At 51.5% G+C, this 26,510-nt stretch overlaps 1 protein-coding gene across 2 annotated transcripts in view; it reads left to right on the forward strand.

Annotated features, from left to right (window-relative positions):
- The window catches only part of SLC40A1 (solute carrier family 40 member 1), a 409,668-nt gene extending 384,681 nt beyond the window's left edge, over positions 1-24,987 (forward strand). For both annotated transcript variants that reach the window (XM_063948677.1, XM_063948678.1), the window contains one exon: positions 24,425-24,987. In XM_063948677.1, coding sequence (XP_063804747.1) covers positions 24,425-24,744 — 320 coding nt within the window. In that variant the 3' untranslated portion in view covers positions 24,745-24,987. The remainder of the gene's footprint in view (positions 1-24,424) is intronic.
- The last annotated feature ends 1,523 nt before the right edge of the window (positions 24,988-26,510 follow it).

Below are 26,510 nucleotides of genomic sequence, written 5' to 3' on the forward strand. Positions count from 1 at the left end.
GTCCCAAGTGAGATGGGCGCCATCATTTAGCATGGTCCCAAGTGAGACATGCGCCATCACTCAGCATGGTCCCAAGTGAGATGGGCACCTTCACTCAGCATGGTCCCAAGTGAGATGGGTGCCATCACTCAGCATGGTCCCAAGTAAGACGGGCGCCATCACTCAGCATGGTCCCAAGTGAGACATGCGCCATCACTCAGCATGGTCCCAAGTGAGACATGCACCATCACTCAGCATGGTCCTAAGTGAGATGGGCACCATCACTCAGCATGATCCCAAGTGAGATGGGCGCCATCACTCAGCATGGTCCCAAATGAGACATGCGCCATCACTCAGCATGGTCCCAAGTGAGACATGCACCATCACTCAGCATGGTCCCAAGTGAGACGGGCGCCATCACTCAGCATGGTCCCAAGTGAGACATGCACCATCACTCAGCATGATCCCAAGTGAGATGGACACCATCACTCAGCATTGTCCCAAGTGAGACGGGCGCCATCACTCAGCATGGTCCCAAGTGAGACGGGCGCCATCACTCAGCATGGTCCCAAGTGAGACATGCGCCATCACTCAGCATGGTCCCAAGTGAGATGGGCGCCATCACTCAGCATGGTCCCAAGTGAGACATGCATCATCACTCAGCATGGTCCCAAGTGACACAGGAGCCATCACTAAGCATAGTCCCAAGTGAGACGGAAGCCATCACTCAGCATGGTCCCAAGTGAGACATGCGTCATCACTCAGCATGGTCCCAAGTGAGACAGGCGCCATCACTCAGCATGGTCCCAAGTGAGACATGCACCATCACTCAGCATGATCCCAAGTGAGATGGACACCATCACTCAGCATTGTCCCAAGTGAGATGGACACCATCACTCAGCATTGTCCCAAGTGAGATGGGCGCCATCACTTAGCGTGGTCCCAAGTGAGACATGCGCCATCACTCAGCATGGTCCCAAGTGAGACATGCGCCATCACTCAGCATGGTCCCAAGTGAGACAGGCGCCATCACTCAGCATGGTCCCAAGTGAGACATGCGCCATCACTCATCATGATCCCAAGTGAGATGGACACCATCACTCAGCATTGTCCCAAGTGAGACATGCACCATCACTCAGCATGGTCCCAAGTGAGACATGCACCATCACTCAGCATTGTCCCAAGTGAGACATGCGCCATCACTCAGCATGGTCCCAAGTGAGACATGCGCCATCACTCAGCATGGTCCCAAGTGAGACATGCGCCATCACTCAGCATGGTCCCAAGTGATACATGCGCCATCACTCAGCATGGTCCCAAGTGAGACATGCACCATCACTCAGCATGGTCCCAAGTGAGACATGCACCATCACTCAGCATGGTCCCAAGTGAGACATGCACCATCACTCAGCATGGTCCCAAGTGAGACATGCACCATCACTCAGCATGATCCCAATTGAGATGGGCGCCATCACCCAGCATGGTCCCAAGTGAGACATGCACCATCACTCAGCATGATCCTAAGTGAGATTGGTGCCATCACTCAGCATAGTTCCAAGTGAGATGGGCGCCATCACCCAGCATGGTCCCAAGTGAGACATGCGCCATCACTCAGCATGGTCCCAAGTGAGACATGCGCCATCACTCAGCATGGTACCAAGTGAGACATGCGCCATCACTCAGCATGGTCCTAAGTGAGATTGGTGCCATCACTCAGCATGGTCCCAAGTGAGACAGACGCCATCACTCAGCATGGTCCCAAGTGAGACATGCACCATCACTCAGCTTGGTCCCAAGTGAGACAGGCGCCATCACTTAGCATGGTCCCAAGTGAGACATGCACCATCACTCAGCATGGTCCTAAGTGAGATGGGCACCATCACTCAGCATGATCCCAAGTGAGATGGGCGCCATCACTCAGCATGGTCCCAAATGAGACATGCGCCATCACTCAGCATGGTCCCAAGTGAGACATGCACCATCACTCAGCATGGTCCCAAGTGAGACGGGCGCCATCACTCAGCATGGTCCCAAGTGAGACATGCACCATCACTCAGCATGATCCCAAATGAGATGGACACCATCACTCAGCATTGTCCCAAGTGAGACGGGCGCCATCACTCAGCGGGGTCCCAAGTGAGACATGCGCCATCACTCAGCATGGTCCCAAGTGAGATGGGCGCCATCACTCAGCATGGTCCCAAGTGAGACATGCATCATCACTCAGCATGGTCCCAAGTGACACAGGCGCCATCACTAAGCATAGTCCCAAGTGAGACAGAAGCCATCACTCAGCATGGTCCCAAGTGAGACATGCGTCATCACTCAGCATGGTCCCAAGTGAGACAGGCGCCATCACTCAGCATGGTCCCAAGTGAGACATGCACCATCACTCAGCATGATCCCAAGTGAGATGGACACCATCACTCAGCATTGTCCCAAGTGAGATGGACACCATCACTCAGCATTGTCCCAAGTGAGATGGACACCATCACTCAGCATTGTCCCAAGTGAGACATGCACCATCACTCAGCATGGTCCCAAGTGAGACATGCACCATCACTCAGCATTGTCCCAAGTGAGACATGCACCATCACTCAGCATGGTCCCAAGTGAGACATGCGCCATCACTCAGCATGGTCCCAAGTGAGACATGCGCCATCACTCATCATGGTCCCAAGTGAGACATGCGCCATCACTCAGCATGGTCCCAAGTGAGACATGCACCATCACTCAGCATGGTCCCAAGTGAGACATGCACCATCACTCAGCATGGTCCCAAGTGAGACATGCACCATCACTCAGCATGGTCCCAAGTGAGACATGCACCATCACTCAGCATGATCCCAATTGAGATGGGCGCCATCACCCAGCATGGTCCCAAGTGAGACATGCACCATCACTCAGCATGATCCCAAGTGAGATTGGTGCCATCACTCAGCATGGTTCCAAGTGAGATGGGCGCCATCACCCAGCATGGTCCCAAGTGAGACATGCGCCATCACTCAGCATGGTCCCAAGTGAGACATGCGCCATCACTCAGCATGGTACCAAGTGAGACAGGCGCCATCACTCAGCATGGTCCCAAGTGAGACAGGCGCCATCACTCAGCATGGTACCAAGTGAGATGGGCGCCATCACCCAGCATGGTCCCAAGTGAGACATGCACCATCACTCAACATGGTCCCAAGTGAGACATGCGCCATCACTCAGCATGGTCCCAAGTGAGACAGGCGCCATCACTCAGCATGGTACCAAGTGAGACAGGCGGCATCACTCAGCATGGTACCAAGTGAGATGGGCGCCATCACCCAGCATGGTCCCAAGTGAGACGGGCGCCATCACTCAGCATGGTCCCAAGTGAGATGGGTGCCATCACTCAGCATGGTCCCAAGTGAGACATGCGCCTTCACTCAGCATGGTACCAAGTGAGACATGTGCCATCACTCAGCATGGTCCCAAGTAAGACATGCACCATCACTCAGCATGGTCCCAAGTGAGACAGGCGCCATCACTCAGCATGGTCCCAAGTGAGACATGCGCCATCACTCATCATGATCCCAAGTGAGATGGACACCATCACTCAGCATTGTCCCAAGTGAGACATGCACCATCACTCAGCATGGTCCCAAGTGAGACATGCACCATCACTCAGCATTGTCCCAAGTGAGACATGCGCCATCACTCAGCATGGTCCCAAGTGAGACATGCGCCATCACTCAGCATGGTCCCAAGTGAGACATGCGCCATCACTCAGCATGGTCCCAAGTGAGACATGTGCCATCACTCAGCATGGTCCCAAGTGAGACATGCACCATCACTCAGCATGGTCCCAAGTGAGACATGCACCATCACTCAGCATGGTCCCAAGTGAGACATGCACCATCACTCAGCATGGTCCCAAGTGAGACATGCACCATCACTCAGCATGATCCCAATTGAGATTGGTGCCATCACTCAGCATGGTCCCAAGTGAGACAGACGCCATCACTCAGCATGATCCCAATTGAGATGGGCGCCATCACCCAGCATGGTCCCAAGTGAGACATGCACCATCACTCAGCATGATCCTAAGTGAGATTGGTGCCATCACTCAGCATGGTTCCAAGTGAGATGGGCGCCATCACCCAGCATGGTCCCAAGTGAGACATGCGCCATCACTCAGCATGGTCCCAAGTGAGACATGCGCCATCACTCAGCATGGTACCAAGTGAGACATGCGCCATCACTCAGCATGGTCCCAAGTGAGATTGGTGCCATCACTCAGCATGGTCCCAAGTGAGACAGACGCCATCACTCAGCATGGTCCCAAGTGAGACATGCACCATCACTCAGCATGGTCCCAAGTGAGACAGGCGCCATCACTTAGCATGGTCCCAAGTGAGACATGCACCATCACTCAGCATGGTCCTAAGTGAGATGGGCACCATCACTCAGCATGATCCCAAGTGAGATGGGCGCCATCACTCAGCATGGTCCCAAATGAGACATGCGCCATCACTCAGCATGGTCCCAAGTGAGACATACACCATCACTCAGCATGGTCCCAAGTGAGACGGGCGCCATCACTCAGCATGGTCCCAAGTGAGACATGCACCATCACTCAGCATGATCCCAAGTGAGATGGACACCATCACTCAGCATTGTCCCAAGTGAGACGGGCGCCATCACTTAGCATGGTCCCAAGTGAGACATGCGCCATCACTCAGCATGGTCCCAAGTGAGATGGGCGCCATCACTCAGCATGGTCCCAAGTGAGACATGCATCATCACTCAGCATGGTCCCAAGTGACACAGGCGCCATCACTAAGCATAGTCCCAAGTGAGACAGAAGCCATCACTCAGCATGGTCCCAAGTGAGACATGCGTCATCACTCAGCATGGTCCCAAGTGAGACATGCACCATCACTCAGCATGATCCCAAGTGAGATGGACACCATCACTCAGCATTGTCCCAAGTGAGATGGACACCATCACTCAGCATTGTCCCAAGTGAGATGGGCGCCATCACTTAGCGTGGTCCCAAGTGAGACATGCGCCATCACTCAGCATGGTCCCAAGTGAGACATGCGCCATCACTCAGCATGGTCCCAAGTGAGACAGGCGCCATCACTCAGCATGGTCCCAAGTGAGACATGCGCCATCACTCATCATGATCCCAAGTGAGATGGACACCATCACTCAGCATTGTCCCAAGTGAGACATGCACCATCACTCAGCATGGTCCCAAGTGAGACATGCACCATCACTCAGCATTGTCCCAAGTGAGACATGCGCCATCACTCAGCATGGTCCCAAGTGAGACATGCGCCATCACTCAGCATGGTCCCAAGTGAGACATGCGCCATCACTCATCATGGTCCCAAGTGAGACATGCGCCATCACTCAGCATGGTCCCAAGTGAGACATGCACCATCACTCAGCATGGTCCCAAGTGAGACATGCACCATCACTCAGCATGGTCCCAAGTGAGACATGCACCATCACTCAGCATGGTCCCAAGTGAGACATGCACCATCACTCAGCATGATCCCAATTGAGATGGGCGCCATCACCCAGCATGGTCCCAAGTGAGACATGCACCATCACTCAGCATGATCCCAAGTGAGATTGGTGCCATCACTCAGCATGGTTCCAAGTGAGATGGGCGCCATCACCCAGCATGGTCCCAAGTGAGACATGCGCCATCACTCAGCATGGTCCCGAGACATGCGCCATCACTCAGCATGGTACCAAGTGAGACAGGCGCCATCACTCAGCATGGTCCCAAGTGAGACAGGCGCCATCACTCAGCATGGTACCAAGTGAGACAGGCGGCATCACTCAGCATGGTACCAAGTGAGATGGGCGCCATCACCCAGCATGGTCCCAAGTGAGACATGCACCATCACTCAACATGGTCCCAAGTGAGACATGCGCCATCACTCAGCATGGTCCCAAGTGAGACAGGCGCCATCACTCAGCATGGTACCAAGTGAGACAGGCGGCATCACTCAGCATGGTACCAAGTGAGATGGGCGCCATCACCCAGCATGGTCCCAAGTGAGACGGGCGCCATCACTCAGCATGGTCCCAAGTGAGCTGGGTGCCATCACTCAGCATGGTCCCAAGTGAGACATGCGCCTTCACTCAGCATGGTACCAAGTGAGACATGTGCCATCACTCAGCATGGTCCCAAGTAAGACAGGCGCCATCACTCAGCATGGTCTCAAGTGAAACATGCGCCATCACACCACATGGTCCCAAGTGAGACAGGCGCCATCACTCAGCATGGTCCCAAGTGAGACATGCACCATCACTTAGCATGGTCCCAAGTGAGACATGCGCCTTCACTCAGCATGGTCCCAAGTGAGACATGTGCCATCACTCAGCATGGTCCCAAGTGAGACAGGCGCAATCACTCAGTATTGTCCCAAGTGAGACATGCACCATAACTTAGCATGGTCCCAATTGAGACATGCACCATCACTCAGCATGGTCCCAAGTGAGACGGACACTATCACTCAGTGTGGTCCCAAGTGAGACATGCACCATCACTCAGCATGGTCCCAAGTGAGATGGACACCATCACTCAGCATGGTCCCAAGTGAGACATGCACCATCACTCAGCATGGTCCCAAGTGAGATGGGTGCCATCACTCAGCATGGTCCCAAGTGAGACATGCACCATCACTCAGCATGGTCCCAAGTGAGACATGCGCCTTCACTCAGCATGGTCCCAAGTGAGACATGCGCCATCACTCAGCATGGTCCCAAGTGAGACATGCACCATCACTCAGCATGGTCCCAAGTGAGATGGGTGCCATCACTCAGCATGGTCCCAAGTGAGATGAATGCCATCACTCAGCATGGTCCCAAGTGAGACTGGTGCCATCACTCAGCATGGTCCCAAGTGAGATGGGTGCCATCACTCAGCATGGTCCTAAGTGAGACATGCATCATCACTCAGCATGGTCCCAAGTGAGACATGCATCATCACTCAGCATGGTCCCAAGTGAGACATGCACCATCACTCAGCATGGTCCCAAGTGAAACATGCACCATCACTCAGCATGGTCCCAAGTGAGACATGCATCATCACTCAGCATGGTCCCAAGTGAGACATGCACCATCACTCAGCATGGTCCCAAGTGAGACATGCACCATCACTCAGCATGGTCCTAAGTGAAACATGCACCATCACTCAGCATGGTCCCAAGTGAGACATGCACCATCACTCAGCATGGTCCCAAGTGAGACGGGCGCCATCACTCAGCATTGTCCCAAGTGAGATGGGCGCCATCACTTAGCATGGTCCCAAGTGAGACATGCACCATCACTCAGTATTGTCCCAAGTAAGATGGACACCATCACTCAGCATTGTCCCAAGTGAGATGGGCGCCATCACTTAGCATGGTCCCAAGTGAGACATGCGCCATCACTCAGCATGGTCCCAAGTGAGATGGGCACCTTCACTCAGCATGGTCCCAAGTGAGATGGGCGCCATCACTCAGCATGGTCCCAAGTGAGACGGGCACCATCACTCAGCATGGTCCCAAGTGAGACGGGCACCATCACTCAGCATGGTCCCAAGTGAGACGGGCGCCATCACTCAGCATTGTCCCAAGTGAGATGGACACCATCACTCAGCATTGTCCCAAGTGAGATGGGCGCCATCACTCAGCATTGTACCAAGTGAGATGGGCGCCATCACTCAGCATTGTCCCAAGTGAGATGGACACCATCACTCAGCATTGTCCCAAGTGAGATGGGCGCCATCATTTAGCATGGTCCCAAGTGAGACATGCGCCATCACTCAGCATGGTCCCAAGTGAGACATGCGCCATCACTCAGCATGGTCCCAAGTGAGACAGGCGCCATCACTCAGCATGGTCCCGAGTGAGACATGCGCCATCACTCAGCATGGTCCCAAGTGAGACAGTCGCCATCACTCAGCATGGTCCCGAGTGAGACATGCGCCATCACTCAGCATTGTCCCAAGTGAGATGGACACCATCACTCAGCATGGTCCCAAGTGAGATGGACACCATCACTCAGCATGGTCCCAAGTGAGACATGCACCATCACTCAGCATGGTCCCAAGTGAGATGGGCGCCATCACTCAGCATGGTCCCAAGTGAGATGGGCGCCATCACCCAGCATGGTCCTTAGTGAGACTAATACATGTGGCATGAATTCACCTATGACCCTTTGATATTATTGGCAGTGTACTAGTTGGTGGCTTCCCTCGAATATATACAAAGTTATAGCATCCATAAGTTAATGCTCTACTTTTACTAACCGTAATTGCCTGAATTATACGTATAAATGAACAATACGTATTCATGTGGTTGTTTATCTACGTACATGCAAAGGCCACCAGGTGCTCTTATGGCTAACTACCTTTCCCATGCATTCAGCATATTTACGCTCAATAACAACTCAACTGTGCATGTCACTACGTGACCAGCACTACAACATCTACAAACAAGGTTCTAAAACAAGAACGTACTAAAAGCTTACACAGCAGATGAATGAGAGGCAAGGGTCACACTAACATACACCCTGCTGGTCACACTAACATACATCCTACTGGTCACACTAACATACACCCTACTGGTCACACTAACATACACCGTCACACTAACATACACCCTACTGGTCACACTAACATACACGCTACTGGTCACACTAACATACACCCTACTGGTCACACTAACATACACCCTACTGGTCACACTAACATACACCCTACTGGTCACACTAAGATACTCCCTACTGGTCACAGTAACATACGCCCTACTGGTCACACTAACATACACCCTACTGGTCACACTAACATACACCCTACTGGTCACAGTAACATACACCCTACTGGTCACACTAACATATACACTACTGGTCACACTAACATACACCCTACTGGTCACACTAACATACACCGTCACACTAACATACACCCTACTGGTCACACTAACATACACGCTACTGGTCACACTAACATACACCCTACTGGTCACACTAACATACACCCTACTGGTCACACTAACATACACCCTACTGGTCACACTAAGATACACCCTACTGGTCACAGTAACATACGCCCTACTGGTCACACTAACATACACCCTACTGGTCACAGTAACATACATCCTACTGGTCACACTAACATACATCCTACTGGTCACACTAACATACACCGTCACACTAACATACACCCTACTGGTCACACTAACATACACCCTACTGGTCACACTAACATACACCCTACTGGTCACACTAAGATACACCCTACTGGTCACAGTAACATACGCCCTACTGGTCACACTAACATACACCCTACTGGTCACAGTAACATACACCCTACTGGTCACACTAACATATACACTACTGGTCACAGTAACATACACCCTACTGGTCACAGTAACATACGCCCTACTGGTCACACTAACATACGCCCTATTGGTCACCCAAACATATGCCCTACTGGTCACACTAACATACACCCTACTGGTCACACTAACATACACCCTACTGGTCGCACTAACATACACCCTACTGGTCACCCTGACATATACCCTACCGGTCACCCTGACATATACCCTACTGGTCAGACTAACATACACCCTACTGGTCACCCTAACATACACCCTACTGGTCACACTAACATACACCCCACTGGTCACACTAACATACACCCCACTGGTCACACTAACATACACCCTTCTGCTCACACTAACATACACTCTACTGGTCACACTAACATACACCCTACTGCTCACACTAACACACCCTACTGGTCACAGTAACATACGCCCTACTGGTCACAGTAACATACGCCCTACTGGTCACACTAACATACACCCTACTGGTCACACTAACATACACCCTACTGGTCACACTAACATTTACCCTACTGGTCACACTAACATACACCCTACTGGTCACACTAACATACACCCTACTGGTCACACTAACATACACCCTACTGGTCACACTAACATTTACCCTACTGGTCACACTAACATTTACCCTACTGGTCACACTAACATACACCCTACTGGTCAGACTAACATTTACCCTACTGGTCACACCAACATACACCCTACTGGTCACACTAACATACACCCCACTGGTCACACTAACATACACCCCACTGGTCACACTAACATACACCCTTCTGCTCACACTAACATACACTCTACTGGTCACACTAACATACACCCTACTGCTCACACTAACACACCCTACTGGTCACAGTAACATACGCCCTACTGGTCACAGTAACATACGCCCTACTGGTCACAGTAACATACACCCTACTGGTCACACTAACATACACCCTACTGGTCACACTAACATTTACCCTACTGGTCACACTAACATACACCCTACTGGTCACACTAACATACACCCTACTGGTCACACTAACATACACCCTACTGGTTACACTAACATTTACCCTACTGGTCACACTAACATACACCCTACTGGTCACACTAACATACACCCTACTGGTCACACTAACATACACCCTACTGGTCACACTAACATTTACCCTACTGGTCACACTAACATTTACCCTACTGGTCACACTAACATACACCCTACTGGTCACACTAACATACACCCTACTGGTTACACTAACATTTACCCTACTGGTCACACTAACATACACCCTACTGGTCGCACTAACATACACCCTACTGGTCACACTAACATACACCCTACTGGTCACACTAACATTTACCCTACTGGTCACACTAACATTTACCCTACTGGTCACACTAACATACACCCTACTGGTCACACTAACATACACCCTACTAGTCAGACTAACATTTACCCTACTGGTCACACTAACATACACCCTACTGGTCACACTAACATACACCCTACTGGTCACACTAACATACACCCTACTGGTTACACTAACATTTACCCTACTGGTCACACTAACATACACCCTACTGGTCACACTAACATACACCCTACTGGTCACACTAACATACACCCTACTGGTCACACTAACATTTACCCTACTGGTCACACTAACATTTACCCTACTGGTCACACTAACATACACCCTACTGGTCACACTAACATACACCCTACTAGTCAGACTAACATTTACCCTACTGGTCACACTAACATACACCCTACTGGTCACACTAACATACACCCTACTGGTTAGAATTGGGTGAAACATTACTTTGGCAATACTCCCATTACTACAGATTCCGGTAGGTATAGAACATGTTATGTTTGCCAACTTGTGATCCATGTTACTTAAAGGACTTGTACATCTCACCGGTATCCGGATGATACGTCGACAGTTAAAATGTTGACTGTTGATACCGAATGGTCAACATGCACATGGTGGACATTAGTCTATAAAAGGTTTTTGTTTTTTTACTTTCACATACCTTACCATCCACTACAGTTAGGAACAGTAACCTGCCTGAAGCAGGGCGAGCGAAGAGAGCGAGGTGACACCATACACTAATTGGGGATCCACATGCCGGAAGGGAAATTTTAACAAAACCCCCCATAAAAACTCACGTTGACCTTTTAATGTGTCGACCTGTTGACCATGTTGACCTTGTGCATGTCAGCCATTTGGTGTCGATCTAGACACTGTCGACCTTTTGATTGTCGACCTTTTATGCCATAACCCACTAACTAGTGTTAAATGTTGATTGTGGTGTTTGTGTTTGGGCTCGAGAAGCTTGAATAAGGGAGAGGGATCAGTGCTATAGAGGGCGGCATCTTCAGAGTGAGGGATCAGTGCTATAGAGGGTGGCATCTTCAGGGTGAGGGATCAGTGCTATAGAGGGTGGCATCTTCAGAGTGAGGGATCAGTGCTATAGAGGGTGGCATCTTCAGGGTGAGGGATCAGTGCTATAGAGGGCGGCATCTTCAGAGTGAGGGATCAGTGCTATAGAGGGTGGCATCTTCAGGGTGAGGGATCAGTGCTATAGAGGGTGGTATCTTCAGGGTGAGGGACCAGTGCTATAGAGGGCGGCATCTTCAGGGTGAGGGATCAGTGCTATAGAGGGTGACATCTTCAGGGTGAGGGATCAGTGCTATAGAGGGTGGCATCTTCAGGGTGAGGGACCAGTGCTATAGAGGGTGGCATCTTCAGGGTGCGGGATCAGTGCTATAGAGGGTGGCATCTTCAGGGTGAGGGACCAGTGCTATAGAGGGCGGCATCTTCAGGGTGAGGGATCAGTGCTATAGAGGGTGACATCTTCAGAGTGAGGGATCAGTGCTATAGAGGGTGGCATCTTCAGGGTGAGGGATCAGTGCTGTAGAGGGCGACATATTCAGGGTGAGGGATCAGTGCTATAGAGGGTGGCATCTTCAGAGTGAGGGATCAGTGGTACAGAGGGCGGCATCTTCAGGGTGACGGATTAGTGCTATAGAGGGTGGCATCTTCAGGGTGAGGGATCAGTGCTATAGAGGGCAGCATCTTCAGGGTGAGGGATCAGTGCTATAGAGGGTGGCATCTTCAGGGTGAGGGATCAGTGCTATAGAGGGTGGCATCTTCAGAGTGAGGGATCAGTGCTATAGAGGGTGGCATCTTCAGGGTGAGGGATCAGTGCTATAGAGGGCGGCATCTTCAGGGTGAGGGATCAGTGCTATAGAGGGTGGCATCTTCAGGGTGAGGGATCAGTGCTATAGAGGGTGGCATCTTCAGAGTGAGGGATCAGTGCTGTAGAGGGCGACATCTTCAGGGTGAGGGATCAGTGCTATAGAGGGTGGCATCTTCAGAGTGAGGGATCAGTGGTACAGAGGGCGGCATCTTCAGGGTGAGGGATCAGTGCTATAGAGGGTGGCATCTTCACGGTGAGGGATCAGTGGTACAGAGGGTGGCATCTTCCGGGTGAGGGATCAGTGCTATAGAGGGTGGCATCTTCAGGGTGAGGGATCAGTGCTATAGAGGGCAGCATCTTCAGAGTGAGGGATCAGTGCTATAGAGGGCGGTATCTTCAGGGTGAGGGATCAGTGCTATAGAGGGTGGCATCTTCAGAGTGAGGGATCAGTGCTATAAAGGGTGGCATCTTCAGGGTGAGGGATCTGTGCTATAGAGGGTGGCATCTTCAGAGTGAGGGATCAGTGGTATAGAGGGTGGCATCTTCAGAGTGAGGGATCAGTGGTACAGAGGGTGGCATCTTCAGGGTGAGGGATCAGTGCTATAGAGGGCGGCATCTTCAGGGTGAGGGATCAGTGCTATAGAGGGTGGCATCTTCAGAGTGAGGGATCAGTGGTACAGAGGGCGGCATCTTCAGGGTGAGGGATCAGTGCTATAGAGGGTGGCATCTTCACGGTGAGGGATCAATGGTACAGAGGGCGGCATCTTCAGGGTGAGGCATCAGTGCTATAGAGGGTGGCATCTTCACGGTGAGGGATCAGTGGTACAGAGGGCGGCATCTTCAGGGTGAGGGATCAGTGCTATAGAGGGCAGAATCTTCAGGGTGGGGGATCAGTGCTATAGAGGGTGGCATATTCAGGGAGAGGGATCAGTGCTATAGAGGGTGGCATATTCAGGGAGAGGGATCAGTGCTATAGAGGGCAGAATCTTCAGGGTGGGGGATCAGTGCTATAGAGGGTGGCATCTTCAGGGTGAGGGATCAGTGCTATAGAGGGCAGAATCTTCAGGGTGAGGGATCAGTGCTATAGAGGGCAGAATCTTCAGGGTGAGGGATCAGTGCTATAGAGGGTGGCATCTTCAGGGTGAGGGGTCAGTGCTACAGAGGGCGGCATCTTCAGGGTGAGGGATCAGTGCTATAGAGGGCGGCATCTTCAGGGTGAGGGATCAGTGCTATAGAGGGCGGCATCTTCAGGGTGAGGGATCAGTGCTATAGAGGGTGGCATATTCAGGGAGAGGGATCAGTGGTACAGAGGGCGGCATCTTCAGGGTGAGGGATCAGTGCTATAGAGGGCAGAATCTTCAGGGTGGGGGATCAGTGCTATAGAGGCTGGCATCTTCAGGGTGAGGGATCAGTGCTATAGAGGGCAGAATCTTCAGGGTGAGGGATCAGTGCTATAGAGGGCAGAATCTTCAGGGTGGGGGATCAGTGCTATAGAGGGCGGCATCTTCAGGGTGAGGGATCAGTGCTATAGAGGGCGGCATCTTCAGGGTGGGGGATCAGTGCTATAGAGGGTGGCATTTTCAGGGTGAGGGATCAGTGCTATAGAGGGCAGAATCTTCAGTGTGAGGGATCAGTGCTATAGAGGGCAGAATCTTCAGGGTGGGGGATCAGTGCTATAGAGGGCGGCATCTTCAGGGTGAGGGATCAGTGCAATAGAGGGCGGCATCTTCAGGGTGGGGGATCAGTGCTATAGAGGGCAGAATCTTCAGGGTGGGGGATCAGTGCTATAGAGGGTGGCATCTTCAGGGTGAGGGATCAGTGCTATAGAGGGCGGCATCTTCAGAGTGAGGGATCAGTGCTATAGAGGGCGGCATCTTCAGGGTGAGGGATCAGTGCTATAGAGGGCGGCATCTTCAGGGTGAGGGATCAGTGCTATAGAGGGTGGCATCTTCAGGGTGAGGGATCAGTGGTACAGAGGGCGGCATCTTCAGGGTGAGGGATCAGTGCTATAGAGGGCGGCATCTTCACGGTGAGGGATCAGTGCTATAGAGGGCGGTATCTTCAGGGTGGGGGATCAGTGCTATAGAGGGCAGAATCTTCAGGGTGAGGGATCAGTGCTATAGAGGGCAGAATCTTCAGGGTGGGGGATCAGTGCTATAGAGGGCGGCATCTTCAGGGTGAGGGATCAGTGCTATAGAGGGCGGCATCTTCAGGGTGAGGGATCAGTGCTATAGAGGGCGGCATCTTCAGGGTGGGGGATCAGTGCTGTAGAGGGTGGCATATTCAGGGAGAGGGATCAGTGCTATAGAGGGCAGAATCTTCAGGGTGAGGGATCAGTGCTATAGAGGGTGGCATCTTCAGGGTGAGGGATCAGTGCTATAGAGGGCGGCATCTTCAGGGTTAGGGATCAGTGCTATAGAGGGCGGCATCTTCAGGGTGGGGGATCAGTGCTGTAGAGGGTGTCATATTCAGGGAGAGGGATCAGTGCTATAGAGGGCAAAATCTTCAGGGTGGGGGATCAGTGCTATAGAGGGTGGCATCTTCATGGTGAGGGATCAGTGCTATAGAGGGCAGAATCTTCAGGGAGAGGGATCAGTGCTATAGAGGGTGGCATCTTCAGGGTGAGGGATCAGTGCTATATTGAGCGGCATCTTCAGGGTGAGGGATCAGTGCTATAGAGGGCGGCATCTTCAGGGTGAGGGATCAGTGCTATAGAGGGCAGAATCTTCAGGGAGAGGGATCAGTGCTATAGAGGGTGGCATCTTCAGGGTGAAGGATCAGTGCTATAGAGGGCGGCATCTTCAGGGAGAGGGATCAGTGCTATAGAGGGCGGTATCTTCAGGTAATGGGATCAGTGCTATAGATGGTGGCATCTTCAGGGTGATGGATCAGTGGTACAGAGGGCGGCATCTACAGGGTGAGGGATCAGTGCTATAGAGGGCGGCATCTTCAGGGTGAGGGATCAGTGCTATATAGTGCGGTATCTTCAGGAAGAGGGACCAGTGCTATAGAGGGCGGTATCTTCAGGGTGAGGGATCGGTGCTATAGATGACAGCATCTTCAGGGTGAGGGATCAGTGCTATAGAGGGCGGTATCTTCAGGGTGAGGGATCAGTGCTATAGAGGGCGGTATCTTCAGGGTGAGGGATCAGTGCTATAGAGGGCGGCATCTTCGGGGTGAGGTATCAGTGCTATAGAGGGCGGTATCTTCGGGGTGAGGGATCAGTGCTATAGAGGGCGGCATCTTCAGGGTGAGGGATCAGTGCTATAGAGGGTGACATCTTCAGGGTGAGGGATCAGTGCTATAGAGGGCGGTATCTTCAGGGTGAGGGATCAGTGCTATAGAGGGTGGCATCTTCATGGTGAGGGATCAGTGCTATAGAGGGTGGCATCTTCAGGGTGAGGGATCAGTGCTTTAGAGGGCGGCATCTTCAGGGAGAGGGATCAGTGCTATAGAGGGTGGTATCTTCAGGGTGAGGGATCAGTGCTATAGAGGGTGGCATCTTCAGGGTGAGAGATCAGTGGTACAGAGGGCGGCATCTTCAGGGTGAGGGATCAGTGCTATAGAGGGTGGTATCTTCAGGGCGAGGAATCAGTGCTATAGAGGGCGGTATCTTCAGGGTGAGGTATCAGTGCTATAGAGGGCGGTATCTTCGGGGTGAGGGATCAGTGCTGTAGAGGGCGGCATCTTCAGGGTAAGGGATCAGTGCTATAGAGGGCGGCATGTGAGGGATCAGTGCTATAGAGGGCGGCATCTTAAGTGAGAGGGATCAGTGGTATAGAGGGCGGCATCTTCATGGTGAGGGATCAGTGCTATAGAGGGCGGCATCGTCAGGGTGAGGGATCAGTGCTATATAGTGTGACATCTTCAGGGTGAGCGATCAGTGCTATAGAGGGCGACATCTTCAGGGAGAGGGATCAGTGCTGTAGAGGGCGGTATCTTCAGGGTGAGGGATCAGTGCTATAGAGGGTGGCATCTTCAGGGTGAAGGATCAGTGCTATAGAGGGTGGCATCTTCAGGGTGAGGGATCAGTGCTATTGAGGGTGGCATCTTCAGGGTGAGGGATCAGTGCTATAGAGGGCGACATCTTCAGGGAGAGGGATCAGTGCTATATAGGGCGACATCTTCAGGGAGAGGGATCAGTGCTATAGAGGGCGGCATCTTCAGGGAGAGGGATCAGTGCTATAGAGGGTGGCATCTTCAGGGAGAGGGATCAGTGCTATAGAGGGTGGCATCTTCAGGGAGAGGGATCAGTGCTATAGAGGGTTGCATCTTCAGGGAGAGGGATCAGTGCTATAGAGGGTGACATCTTCAGGGTGAGGGATCAGTACTATAGAGGGTGACATCTTCAGGGTGAGGGATCAGTGCTGTAGAGGGCGGCATCTTCAGGGTGAGGGATCAGTGCTATAGAGGGCGGTATCTTCATGGTGAGGGATCAGTGCTATAGAGGGTGGCATTTTCAGGGTGAGGGATCAGTGCTATAGAAGGTGGCATCTTCAGGGTGAGGGATCAGTGCTTTAGAAGGCGGCATCTTCAGGGAGAGGGATCAGTGCTATAGAGGGCGGTATCTTCAGGGTGAGGGATCAGTGCTATAGAGGGTGGCATCTTCAGGGTGAGGGATCAGTGGTACAGAGGGCGGCATCTTCAGGGTGAGGGATCAGTGCTATAGAGGGCGGCATGTGAGGGATCAGTGCTATAGAGGGCGGCATCTTCATGGTGAGGGATCAGTGCTATAGAGTGCGGTATCGTCAGGATGAGGGATCAGTGCTATATAGAGTAACATCTTCAGGGTGAGGGATCAGTGCTATAGAGGGCGACATCTTCAGGGAGAGGGATCAGTGCTGTAGAGGGCGGTATCTTCAGGGTGAGGGATCAGTGCTATAGAGGGTGGCATCTTCAGGGTGAAGGATCAGTGCTATAGAGGGTGGCATCTTCAGGGTGAGGGATTAGTGCTTTAGAGGGTGGCATCTTCAGGGTGAGGGATCAGTGCTATAGAGGGCGACATCTTCAGGGAGAGGGATCAGTGCTATATAGGGCGACATCTTCAGGGAGAGGGATCAGTGCTATAGAGGGTGGCATCTTCAGGGAGAGAGATCAGTGCTATAGAGGGTGACATCTTCAGGGAGAGGGATCAGTGCTATAGAGGGTGACATCTTCAGGGTGAGGGATCAGTGCTGTAGAGGGCGGCATCTTCTGGGCGAGGGATTATTGCTGTAGAGGGCGGCACCTTCAGGGTGAGGGATCAGTGCTATAGAGGGCGTCATATTCAGGGAGAGGGATCAGTGCTATAGAGGGCGTCATCTTTAGGGAGAGGTATCAGCGCTGTAGAGGGCGTCATCTTCAGGGAGAGGGATCAGTGCTGTAGAGGGCGGCATCTTCAGGGTGAGGGATCAGTGCTGTAGAGGGCAGCATCTTCAGGGTGAGGGATCAGTGCTGTAGAGGGCGACATCTTCAGGGTGAGGGATTAGTGCTGTAGAGGGCGGCATCTTCAGGGTGAGGGATCAGTGCTGTAGAGGGTGACATATTCAGGGTGAGGGATCAGTGCTATAGAAGGCGTCATGTTCAGGGAGAGGGATCAGTGCTATAGAGGGCGTCATCTTCAGGGAGAGGGATCAGTGCTATAGAGGGTGACATCTTCAGGGAGAGGGATCAGTGCTATAGAGGGCGTCATCTTCAGGGAGAGGGATCAGTGCTATATAGGGCGACATCTTCAGGGAGAGGGATCAGTGCTATAGAGGGTGGCATCTTCAGGTAGAGGAATCAGTGCTATAGAGGGCGGCATCTTCAGGGAGAGGGATCAGTGCTGTAGAGGGCAGCATCTTCAGGGAGAGGGATCAGTGCTATAGAGGGTGGCATCTTCAGGGTGAGGGATCAGTGCTATAGAGGGCGACATCTTCAGGGAGAGGGATCAGTGCTATAGAGGGTGACATCTTCAGGGTGAGGGATCAGTGCTATAGAGGGTGACATCTTCATGGTGAGGGATCAGTGCTGTAGAGGGTGGCATCTTCAGGGTGAGGGATCAGTGCTGTAGAGGGCAGCATCTTCAGGGCGAGGGATTATTGCTGTAGAGGGCGGCACCTTCAGGGTGAGGGATCAGTGCTATAGAGGGCGTCATGTTCAGGGAGAGGGATCAGTGCTATAGAGGGCGTCATCTTCAGGGAGAGGGATCAGCGCTGTAGAGGGCGTCATCTTCAGGGAGAGGGATCAGTGCTGTAGAGGGCGGCATCTTCAGGGTGAGGGATCAGTGCTATTGATGGCAGCATCTTCAGGGTGAGGGATCAGTGCTATAGAGGGCGTCATCTTCAGGGAGAGGGATCAGTGCTATAGAGGGCGACATCTTCAGGGTGAGGGATCAGTGCTATAGAGGGCGGCATCTTCAGGGTGAGGGATCAGTGCTGTAGAGGGCGACATCTTCAGGGTGAGGGATTAGTGCTGTAGAGGGCGGCATCTTCAGGGTGAGGGATCAGTGCTGTAGAGGGCGGCATTTTCAGGGTGAGGGATCAGTGCTATAGAGGGTGACATCTTCAGGGTGAGGGATCAGTGCTGTAGAGGGTGACATCTTCAGGGTGAGGGATCAGTGCTGTAGAGGGCGGCATTTTCAGGGTGAGGGATCAGTGCTATAGAGGGTGACATTTTCAGGATGAGGGATCAGTGCTATAGAGGGCGGCATCTTCAGGGTGAGGGATCAGTGCTATAGAGGGTGGCATCTTCAGGGTGAGGGATCAGTGCTGTAGAGGGTGGCATTTTCAGGGTGAGGGATCAGTGCTATAGAGGGTGACATCTTCAGGGTGAGGGGTCAGTGCTATAGAGGGTGACATCTTCAGAGTGAGGGATCAGTGCTATAGAGGGCGGCATTTTCAGGGTGAGGGATCAGTGCTATAGAGGGTGACATCTTCAGGGTGAGGGATCAGTGCTATAGAGGGTGACATCTTCAGAGTGAGGGATCAGTGCTATAGAGGGCGGCATTTTCAGGGTGAGGGATCAGTGCTATAGAGGGTGACATCTTCAGGGTGAGGGATCAGTGCTATAGAGGGTGACATCTTCAGGGTGAGGGATCAGTGCTATAGAGGGTGACATCTTCAGGGTGAGGGCTCAGTGCTGTAGAGGGCGGCATCTTCAGGGTGAGGGATCAGTGCTATAGAGGGCGAAATCTTCAGGGTGAGGGATCAGTGCTATAGAGGGCGACATCTTCAGGGTGAGGGATCAGTGCTATAGAGGGTGACATCTTCAGAGTGAGGGATCAGTGCTATAGAGGGCGGCATCTTCAGGGTGAGGGATCAGTGCTATAGAGGGCGAAATCTTCAGGGTGAGGGATCAGTGCTATAGAGGGCGACATCTTCAGGGTGAGGGATCAGTGCTATAGAGGGCAGAATCTTCAGGGTGGGGGATCAGTGCTATAGAGGGTGACATCTTCAGGGTGAGGGATCAGTGCTATAGAGGGCGTCATCTTCAGGGTGAGGGATCAGTGCTATAGAGGGTGACATCTTCAGGGAGAGGGATCAGTGCTATAGAGGGTGACATCTTCAGGGAGAGGGATCAGTGCTATAGAGGGCGTCATCTTCAGGGAGAGGGATCAGTGCTATAGAGGGCGACATCTTCAGGGAGAGGGATCAGTGCTATAGAGGGTGGCATCTTCAGGTAGAGGAATCAGTGCTATAGAGGGCGGCATCTTCAGGGAGAGGGATCAGTGCTGTAGAGGGCAGCATCTTCAGGGAGAGGGATCAGTGCTATAGAGGGTGGCATCTTCAGGGTGAGGGATCAGTGCTATAGAGGGCGACATCTTCAGGGAGAGGGATCAGTGCTATAGAGGGTGACATCTTCAGGGTGAGGGATCAGTGCTATAGAGGGTGACATCTTCATGGTGAGGGATCAGTGCTGTAGAGGGTGGCATCTTCAGGGTGAGGGATCAGTGCTGTAGAGGGCAGCATCTTCAGGGCGAGGGATTATTGCTGTAGAGGGCGGCACCTTCAGGGTGAGGGATCAGTGCTATAGAGGGCGTCATGTTCAGGGAGAGGGATCAGTGCTATAGAGGGCGTCATCTTCAGGGAGAGGGATCAGCGCTGTAGAGGGCGTCATCTTCAGGGAGAGGGATCAGTGCTGTAGAGGGCGGCATCTTCAGGGTGAGGGATCAGTGCTATTGATGGCAGCATCTTCAGGGTGAGGGATCAGTGCTATAGAGGGCGTCATCTTCAGGGAGAGGGATCAGTGCTATAGAGGGCGACATCTTCAGGGTGAGGGATCAGTGCTATAGAGGGCGGCATCTTCAGGGTGAGGGATCAGTGCTGTAGAGGGCGACATCTTCAGGGTGAGGGATTAGTGCTGTAGAGGGCGGCATCTTCAGGGTGAGGGATCAGTGCTGTAGAGGGCGGCATTTTCAGGGTGAGGGATCAGTGCTATAGAGGGTGACATCTTCAGGGTGAGGGATCAGTGCTGTAGAGGGTGACATCTTCAGGGTGAGGGATCAGTGCTGTAGAGGGCGGCATTTTCAGGGTGAGGGATCAGTGCTATAGAGGGTGACATTTTCAGGATGAGGGATCAGTGCTATAGAGGGCGGCATCTTCAGGGTGAGGGATCAGTGCTATAGAGGGTGGCATCTTCAGGGTGAGGGATCAGTGCTGTAGAGGGTGGCATTTTCAGGGTGAGGGATCAGTGCTATAGAGGGTGACATCTTCAGGGTGAGGGGTCAGTGCTATAGAGGGTGACATCTTCAGAGTGAGGGATCAGTGCTATAGAGGGCGGCATTTTCAGGGTGAGGGATCAGTGCTATAGAGGGTGACATCTTCAGGGTGAGGGATCAGTGCTATAGAGGGTGACATCTTCAGAGTGAGGGATCAGTGCTATAGAGGGCGGCATTTTCAGGGTGAGGGATCAGTGCTATAGAGGGTGACATCTTCAGGGTGAGGGATCAGTGCTATAGAGGGTGACATCTTCAGGGTGAGGGATCAGTGCTATAGAGGGTGACATCTTCAGGGTGAGGGCTCAGTGCTGTAGAGGGCGGCATCTTCAGGGTGAGGGATCAGTGCTATAGAGGGCGAAATCTTCAGGGTGAGGGATCAGTGCTATAGAGGGCGACATCTTCAGGGTGAGGGATCAGTGCTATAGAGGGTGACATCTTCAGAGTGAGGGATCAGTGCTATAGAGGGCGGCATCTTCAGGGTGAGGGATCAGTGCTATAGAGGGCGAAATCTTCAGGGTGAGGGATCAGTGCTATAGAGGGCGACATCTTCAGGGTGAGGGATCAGTGCTATAGAGGGCAGAATCTTCAGGGTGGGGGATCAGTGCTATAGAGGGTGACATCTTCAGGGTGAGGGATCAGTGCTATAGAGGGCGTCATCTTCAGGGTGAGGGATCAGTGCTGTAGAGGGTGGCATCTTCAGGGTGAGGGATCAGTGCTGTAGAGGGCGGCATCTTCAGGGTGAGGGATCACTGCTATAGAGGGCGGCATCTTCAGGGTGAGGGATCAGTGCTATAGAGGGCGGCATCTTCAGGGTGAGGGATCAGTGCTATAGAGGGTGGCATCTTCAGGATGAGGGATCAGTGCTGTAGAGGGCGGCATCTTCAGGGTGAGGGATCAGTGCTATAGAGGGCGGCATCTTCAGGGTGAGGGATCAGTGCTATAGAGGGCGACATCTTCAGGGTGAGGGGTCAGTGCTATAGAGGGCGGCATCTTCAGGGTGAGGGATCAGTGCTATAGAGGGCGACATCTTCAGGGTGAGGGATCAGTGCTGTAGAGGGCGGCATCTTCAGGGTGAGGGATCACTGCTATAGAGGGCGGCATCTTCAGGGTGAGGGATCAGTGCTATAGAGGGCGGCATCTTCAGGGTGAGGGATCAGTGCTATAGAGGGTGGCATCTTCAGGATGAGGGATCAGTGCTGTAGAGGGCGGCATCTTCAGGGTGAGGGATCAGTGCTATAGAGGGCGGCATCTTCAGGGTGAGGGATCAGTGCTATAGAGGGCGACATCTTCAGGGTGAGGGGTCAGTGCTATAGAGGGCGGCATCTTCAGGGTGAGGGATCAGTGCTGTATAGGGCGGCATTTTCAGGGTGAGGGATCAGTGCTATAGAGGGTGACATCTTCAGGGTGAGGGATCAGTGCTATAGAGGGCGGCATCTTCAGGGTGAGGGCTCAGTGCTGTAGAGGGCGGCATCTTCAGGGTGAGGGATCAGTGCTGTAGAGGGCGGCATCTTCAGGGTGGGGGATCAGTGCTATATAGGGCGGCATCTTCAGGGTGAGGGATCAGTGCTATAGAGGGCGGCATCTTCAGAGTGAGGGATCAGTGGTACAGAGGGCGGCATCTTCAGGGTGAGGGATCAGTGCTGTAGAGGGCGGCATTTTCAGGGTGAGGGATCAGTGCTATAGAGGGCGGCATCTTCAGGGTGAGGGGTCAGTGCTATAGAGGGCGGCATCTTCAGGGTGAGGGCTCAGTGCTGTAGAGGGCGGCATCTTCAGGGTGAGGGATCAGTGCTGTAGAGGGCGGCATCTTCAGGGAGAGGGATCAGTGCTATATAGGGCAACGTCTTCAGGGAGAGGGATCAGTGCTATAGAGGGTGGCATCTTCAGGGAGAGGGATCAGTGCTATAGAGGGTGACATCTTCAGGGTGAGGGATCAGTGCTATAGAGGGTGACATCTTCAGGGTGAGGGATCAGTGCTGTAGAGGGCGGCATCTTCAGGGTGAGGGATCAGTGCTGTAGAGGGCGGTATCTTCAGGGTGAGGGATCAGTGCTATAGAGGGCGACATATTCAGAGTGAGGGATCAGTGCTATAGAGGGCGGCATCTTCAGGGTGAGGGATCAGTGCTATAGAGGGCGGCATTTTCAGGGTGAGGGATCAGTGCTATAGAGGGCGGTATCTTCAGGGTGAGGGATCAGTGCTATAGAGGGCGGCATCTTCAGGGTGAGGGATCAGTGCTTTAGAGGGCGGCATCTTCAGGGTGAGGGATCAGTGCTATAGAGGGCGGCATCTTCAGGGTGAGGGATCAGTGCTATAGAGGGCGGCATTTTCAGGGTGAGGGATCAGTGCTATAGAGGGCGGCATCTTCAGGGTGAGGGATCAGTGGTACAGAGGGCGGTATCTTCAGGGTGAGGGATCAGTGCTATAGAGGGCGGTATCTTCAGGGTGAGGGATCAGTGCTATAGAGGGCGGCATTTTCAGGGTGAGGGATCAGTGCTATAGATGGTGGCATCTTCAGAGTTGGTTTTATATATTTGAAGCCTCCACGTAACTTGAAGAAGCATCACACTATTTGGGCAGATTGAGGGACAAGCCATGACTGTAACCATTGCTGATAAAATTGTAGCTTTTATTCATTTTTTGTGTATTAAACAACAGCGCGGGATGTACTAAAGGGAAAGTGTGGTAAACCCCCGTTTTCTGGGGTTTTACTGCATTTTCATATGCACTCAGACCCGGCCGCCAGGTTTTCGCCACCTATGGGCTTTTTTTAGCACCCGCCGCCCAGCGCCGCACCCGCCCTCCCACCCTCACCTTTGTCCAAGTGCCGCTCCACGATCCCAGAGCTCCTTCTCCCCCGCAACACAGCTATTTCTGCTTCCGGCTGCAGGGGGGAGGAGGAGGAGCCGGGAACTCGCAGCAAAACATCATCGCTCAGGGCTGGGAGGTGACGGACCCCGGAGAAACACACACCTTCTGACTGGTGTCGCGGGGGGCCTCTGTGAACGTATTGTGATGTTAATCGCTTATGTTAGTACATATACGATTAGCATGGCAGCGAGGGGCGGCGATGTATTTTTTTTAAATAGACCAAAAATTTAATGAACTATTTTAGACAAAACTTCAGTCATTTTCCTCTTTACTTTCATGGTCTTTCTTCTGTGTCTAATCTAATGATATGTTATTGTGGTTTTTCAGGCCTCTGGTCCTTCGATCTGACCGTCACACAACTTATTCAAGAAAATGTTATTGAATCAGAAAGAGGAATTATTAATGGTGTCCAGAATTCTATGAATTATCTGCTTGACCTCCTGCATTTCATTATGGTGATATTGGGTCCAAACCCGGAGGCCTTTGGTTTGCTTGTTCTCCTTTCAGTGTCCTTTGTTGCGATGGGTCACATGATGTATTTCCGATACGCCTACCAGAACCTACAAAAGCAACTTTTCTCTTGCTCTTCCTCTGACCAGAAAGCAGAGGGGAGTGATCAGCAACAAGGAGTTACCTCTGTCATCTAAATGGGAATAAAAAGCTTTATACTTTGGGTTGTGTCATCATACAACAAGTATTCTCTAGAGTTGTGTCAGTGTAACGCAGACAAGAGATGCAGCCTGAAATGGTCACTGTTGTAGAGAATGTAGTGGACATATATAATAATTAGATACACAAACGGCCCCTTTCCATTGAAGTTTTTGCTGTGTGCTGTCTTTGTTTTTGGTTTCTTGGGGGTAAATGTAATAAAATAAGATTTTTTTTGTGGATTTATTATCCAAACCTTGTGTTTTACTATGTGGTGTTATTAATGACGTGTCAGTTTCAAATCCACTAAATCCCATTTGGTTTAACAAAACTGCATGAAAATCACCTGGGAAAACAGGGAGGAAATTACGGGTTTGTCTCTACATTAGCTAAAATAAAGATACACCTCTCCAAATTGGTTATGCCTCTACTATGGTGGTGGCGGGTTTACAGGGCAGTAACTGGATGGTGATGGGAGCTCCATGGCAGACGTCCGTTTACTCTATGCGGGTGGTTTCTGATTTTTGCATGTAATCTGGATATTGCTGTATGTGTTCTGGATTCTGCAATATGTATTCTGGATATCGCTGTATGTGTGCTGGATTCTGCAGTATGTAATCTGGATATTGCTGTATGTGTTCTGGATTCTGCAGTATGTAATATGGATATTGCTGTATGTGTTCTGGATTCTGCAATATGTATTCTGGATATCGCTGTATGTGTGCTGGATTCTGCAATATGTAATCTGGATATCGCTGTATGTGTTCTGGATTCTGCAATATGTATTCTGGATATCGCTGTATGTGTTCTGGATTCTGCAATATGTATTCTGGATATCGCTGTATGTGTGCTGGATTCTGCAATATGTATTCTGGATATCGCTGTATGTGTTCTGGATTCTGCAGTATGTAATATGGATATTGCTGTATGTGTTCTGGATTCTGCAATATATATTCTGGATATCGCTGTATGTGTTCTGGGTTCTGCAGTATGTAATCTGGATATCGCTGTATGTGTTCTGGATTCTGCAGTATGTAATATGGATATTGCTGTATGTGTTCTGGATTCTGCAGTATGTAATCTGGATATCGCTGTATGTGTTCTGGATTCTGCAGTATGTAATATGGATATTGCTGTATGTGTTCTGGATTCTGCAGTATGTAATATGGATATTGCTGTATGTGTTCTGGATTCTGCAATATGTATTCTGGATATCGCTGTATGTGTTCTGGATTCTGCAGTATGTAATATGGATATTGCTGTATGTGTTCTGGATTCTGCAGTATGTAATCTGGATATCGCTGTATGTGTTCTGGATTCTGCAGTATGTAATATGGATATTGCTGTATGTGTTCTGGATTCTGCAATATGTATTCTGGATATCGCTGTATGTGTTCTGGATTCTGCAGTATGTAATCTGGATATCGCTGTATGTGTTCTGGATTCTGCAGTATGTAATCTGGATATTGCTGTATGTGTTCTGGATTCTGGAATATGTATTCTGGATATCGCTGTATGTGTTCTGGATTCTGCAATATGTAATCTGGATATTGCTGTATGTGTTCTGGATTCTGCAATATGTATTCTGGATATTGCTGTATGGGTTCTGGATTCTGCAGTATGTAATCTGGATAATTCTGTATGTGTTCTGAATACTGCAGTATGTAATCTGGATATTGCTGTATGTGTTCTGGATTCTGCAGTATGTAATCTGGATATTGCTGTACGTGTTCTGGATTCTGCAATATGTAATCTGGATATCGCT

The sequence above is a fragment of the Pseudophryne corroboree genome (assembly GCF_028390025.1).
Source record: "Pseudophryne corroboree isolate aPseCor3 chromosome 1 unlocalized genomic scaffold, aPseCor3.hap2 SUPER_1_unloc_3, whole genome shotgun sequence".
Lineage (NCBI taxonomy): Eukaryota > Metazoa > Chordata > Amphibia > Anura > Myobatrachidae > Pseudophryne > Pseudophryne corroboree.